The sequence below is a fragment of the Camellia sinensis genome, chromosome 9 (genome assembly GCF_055761805.1).
Source record: "Camellia sinensis isolate YWXY chromosome 9, ASM5576180v1, whole genome shotgun sequence".
Classification (NCBI taxonomy): Eukaryota; Viridiplantae; Streptophyta; class Magnoliopsida; order Ericales; family Theaceae; genus Camellia; species Camellia sinensis.
Window position 1 is genome coordinate 9682282 of NC_138969.1, and position 4421 is coordinate 9686702.

A 4421-nucleotide genomic window follows, 5' to 3' on the forward strand; every position below is an offset into this window, starting at 1 on the left:
GTCTGACCTCACAATTTTAATTTTCTTTTCTGTTTGTTTCTCTACCTCTGTTTTATAAACTTTAAAGGCATCAAGTGCCTCGGCCTTATCAAACAAGAGGTAGAGATACATGTATCGTGTGAAGTCATCAATAAATGAGATAAAATATCTCTAAACATTCAGACAATGTGGAGTAAATGGTCCACAAATATCAGTGTGTATGATTCCAAGAATTTCCTCACTTCTTTTGGCACCTTTACTGGTCTTGTTGGTCTGCTTTCCCTTTATGCAGTCCACACAAGTACCAAAGTTGGTAAAATCAAGAGTCGGAAGGACTTCATCATTAACCAACCTCTTTATTCTCTCAATAAAGATATGTCCCAATCTCCTATGCCAAAGAATAGAGGAGGACTCATCAACAATATTACACTTAATGCCAATATCACCATGCAAGATCAAAAGATTTTGTTCAAAAACAGGATCTAGATTTAATTTGTACAAACCATTCATTAAAGTACCAAATCCTACAGAAACAGAGTCTTTAAACAAACTAAAATTTGCACCAACAAACTGAAATTCAAATCCAAATGGTATTAGTCTAAAAACAGAAATTAAGTTTTTTGAAAAAGATGGAATGTAAAAAGCGTTTTCAAGATCCAAAACAAAGCCATTTTTTAAAACAAGTCTGAAAGTTCCAACAGCTTCGACGTGTGAACGTATCCCATTGCCCGAATAGATGCCTTGTTCACTTCCCGTCAGTTTCCTTAGGCTGAGGAAGCCTTGCATGGTATTAGCAATATGAATTGTAGAACCCGAATCAATCCATCAATCATATTGATGAGTATTAACAAAATTAGATTCATAACACACAAGAGATATGAGATTACCTTTCTTCTCAATCTCTGAGGACTTAAGACGAGCTGCAATGTCTCTGATTTCCATAATGTGCTCAAGCACACTCCTAGAATTGTTATGCTTCATTCCTGATAGTTTGTTCATTAGGGTGCTTGCCAATGCTTTGTCAGAACTAACAAATTGCTCTTCAATACCCCTCATGTAGTTCTTGACCTTATCAGATGGTAAGATTGAGCCCCTAATGCTCTGGCTAATATGTGAATTTATGAGCATTAGGCTTAAGCGATTGGATCGCTTCCACTTATCATAAGCACTCTTTTCTGCAGCGGAACTTTCGTCCGTGGGTTCAGGAGGTTCATCCACACGGAGTGCCAGATCGAGGTCCATGCACCCTAATGTTAGAAGGATTTTGTCCTTCCAGTCTGAAAAATTATCACCGTTCAAGAATGGAATACAAGAAGACTCATTAGATAGTACAGAGGTAGAAATCACTGCAATTACCAAGAACATTATTAATGCTTTGAAACAATAGTTATAGTCTGAATCAACCAATGTCAAATTCAGTAACAAATCTAAACCTTCATGTGGGTAGAGGTCACTAAACTGTATTAGATTTGCTATTACTTTATAATAAGACTAATGGGTTCCAAAATATTTAAGAAAAAGAAAACTCATACCTGTGGGTTTAGATTGTTCAATCCCTTTAATACCCAATCCATTATCTTATTCTAATTAAATTTCATAAATAATTACTTTCCTGTGGGATCAAGAAATTATTTATAAAACATAATTGCAATGAAAAATGCCAAATTAATTTTTAACTTTATGTGATCAAAATACTAAGGATCACATCTTTATGTCTTAAGATGCTGTGGCTACTCTTAAAACAAAATAAGATTTTTAAATATGGCATAATTTATTAATGTGAGCAAATCCTTATAGTCACAACAAATACATAATCTTTTAATGCACATGATGTATAATACATACAATCAGAGTAATAACATATGAAAAATCCCAAGACCAAACACATGTAATTCAACCTTATACTAGATTTTGCTTAAAAATTGGACTAAAATAAATTCCATAAGCCCAACACATAGTGTATACATGCTCTTATTTCACATGAATTTTTCAGTGCATAAATAATTACCTTAATTCATGTAATATAATATTACATTATTTTAGATAACATGCCCATGAATCTCAAAAATTATAAAAATTATAAAAGAACATGTTATAATTCACTGTATGAAATTCAATTAAATTTGCTCATTACTTTCACATGCAACTACAATAAAATGTCTTTCATAACATGTCATTCCTACTATAATATTTAACAATAAATTAAACTGGCGTAGGTTTCAAAGGTTAAGGCTAAATATTGATCTACTCATAACCACATATACAGGACTAATTGTCTGATGCATAGTATTTGATCAACAGTAAAACCATAATCACAAAAGTCCAAAAATAAAGGAAGTAATTATAAATCAATGTGATCTGCACAATTAAAACCCAATATAAGTTGATCATCTGCTACTTTCCACGTTTATTATACATATAAATTCACTAAATCAATGGAAAGAAAAATAGATTTTTAAAGAATAAAATTTAGATTTTAATAAAGTTGATCCCACTGGAAATCTATTATTAGAGATGATGAATAAAAACCAGAAACAATTCGGTGATTCAATCCTTCCTTCTGCCTTTTTTTTTTTTTTAATTACGCAACAAGATATGCTTTATACCCATATAGATATTAACCAATCTAAATGCCCCAAACCATTACACACTTGCAGAATCAATTTCGAACAGCAGAATTAAAATAAACAAGTTTCATGAATTTTTAAAATTGAGAAAAATAATTGAAAATAATTTTGGTTCTCTAATTCCTTATGCCATAGTAGTGTACTAGTGATCAGGCCATTATATTATATGGATAGCATACACGAAAACAAAATAAAATGTGATCTAACAAGATTTGGCCTCCATAAATTACAGTAATGTTGAACAACAAACAGAAGGAGGCTCTGATACCAATTGTGAGAATTAAAATAATTTTAATTTAGAAAGAAGAATACCTCCTGCCATGATGTTCAAGCCTTTGAATCTTTATCCTTGAATGATCAAATCTTAAATGTATAAACAAATCTCATTCACATAACACTTTTACAGAACCATATGGGAAAAGTGAAAGGAACAGAGTTTCAAGCCTATTCTATTCACAAAATAACGCCTGTGTTTGATGGCTATCACATATTCTATTCACAAAACAACGTCAGTGTTTGATAGCTATCACATATTCTATCCACAAACATATATATAGATAGGCTTAGACCCATATCCAAATGTAACTCCTTATAACTTTCCACCATCAGGGAAGTTGTAAGGTCCCATGAAACCACCATATGAGATAGTAAACAGACGTCAGTTACGCATTAACTATTAAACTAATTAAATATATATAATATAAATAAATAAATAAATAAATAAATAAAACAAACATGTGACATATGGGCCATAATATTCTTACAAATTCAACTCAAATATTTGAATTAGTAGAGCCATTTTATAAAAGTGACACTAAGGTCTCGTTTGTTAACTATACATTTTAATTAAAAAATTATTATAAATTATCATATCACTCTCTCTATTTTTTTCATATTTTTTAATAAAAAATTAATAATTTATTAAAATAAAACAAAACTTTAAATATATGAAGAAACAGCATTGATTGGTATTTTTGGACTCAAGACTTGAAGTACCCGTCTCTGCCTTGATTGCAGAAATAATCGAGTCGATCTTTTGAGAGGACCAATCAAGTTAGGGGAAGCCGTAGTTACCCGGGATTTTTCTGATCGAAAGGTTGGTAGTAAGTTGGGGAAGTGGGCGGTGCAGATGGTTTTTCCGACACGGAGGCAGTGATCGGACGGACAATGAGTCACGAGAGGATGGTTTTGATGATCTTCGTGTAGGGAATTGTAGTTGCAGAGAAGGGAAAGTTAGAGAAGATGATGCCATTTTAGTGTGTATCACAATGAGGGGTTTGACTATTGTTGTTGTTGTTGTCGTAGATTGGGCGATAATGGATAAGAGATAAAAAGGGAAATGGAAATGGAAATGAACTGTGAGGGGTTTAGGTGATGATGTTAATGCGAAGAACACTGGATACTACTCATACACATTTATATAGGGTTTGTCTCTTTGTTGATTTAATTTTTTTTTTTTTTTTTTGAGAACCTTTGTTGATTTAATTTCAATATCAGGAGGTGTCACTTTTAGAAAATGACTCTATTAAAATGAAAATATTTTAGTTGAATTAGGATTTTATTCTTTGTTAGAAATTAAAATGAAAATTTACTATATATATATATATATCTATAAAAAAAATTGTTCACATATCATGTATATATATGTATCAATTAAATAGATTTGAAAATTAATTGAATTGAATTAGTTTGTTTGGATTTATTGAATTTGAATTAGTGAATTTTATTATTTATGTATGATTGTTGTGAATCGATATATATCTTATCTTTGATAAATTTTCTTAATTTTCAGAATGGTTGGTGGTGGCAGAGGTG

At 31.2% G+C, this 4421-nt stretch overlaps 1 protein-coding gene across 1 annotated transcript; it reads right to left on the minus strand.

The window, feature by feature from the left end:
* Nucleotides 1–517: 517 nt before the first annotated feature.
* On the minus strand, nucleotides 518–4065 carry LOC145799030 (uncharacterized). Its single transcript, XM_082888604.1, has 2 exons — nucleotides 3681–4065; nucleotides 518–1256 (listed from the first exon to the last, which is right to left on the minus strand). The coding sequence occupies exons 1-2, from the start codon at nucleotides 3856–3858 to the stop codon at nucleotides 805–807; spliced, it is 630 nt and encodes a 209-aa protein (XP_082744730.1). The 5' UTR covers nucleotides 3859–4065; the 3' UTR covers nucleotides 518–804.
* Between the last annotated feature and the right edge of the window lie 356 nt (nucleotides 4066–4421).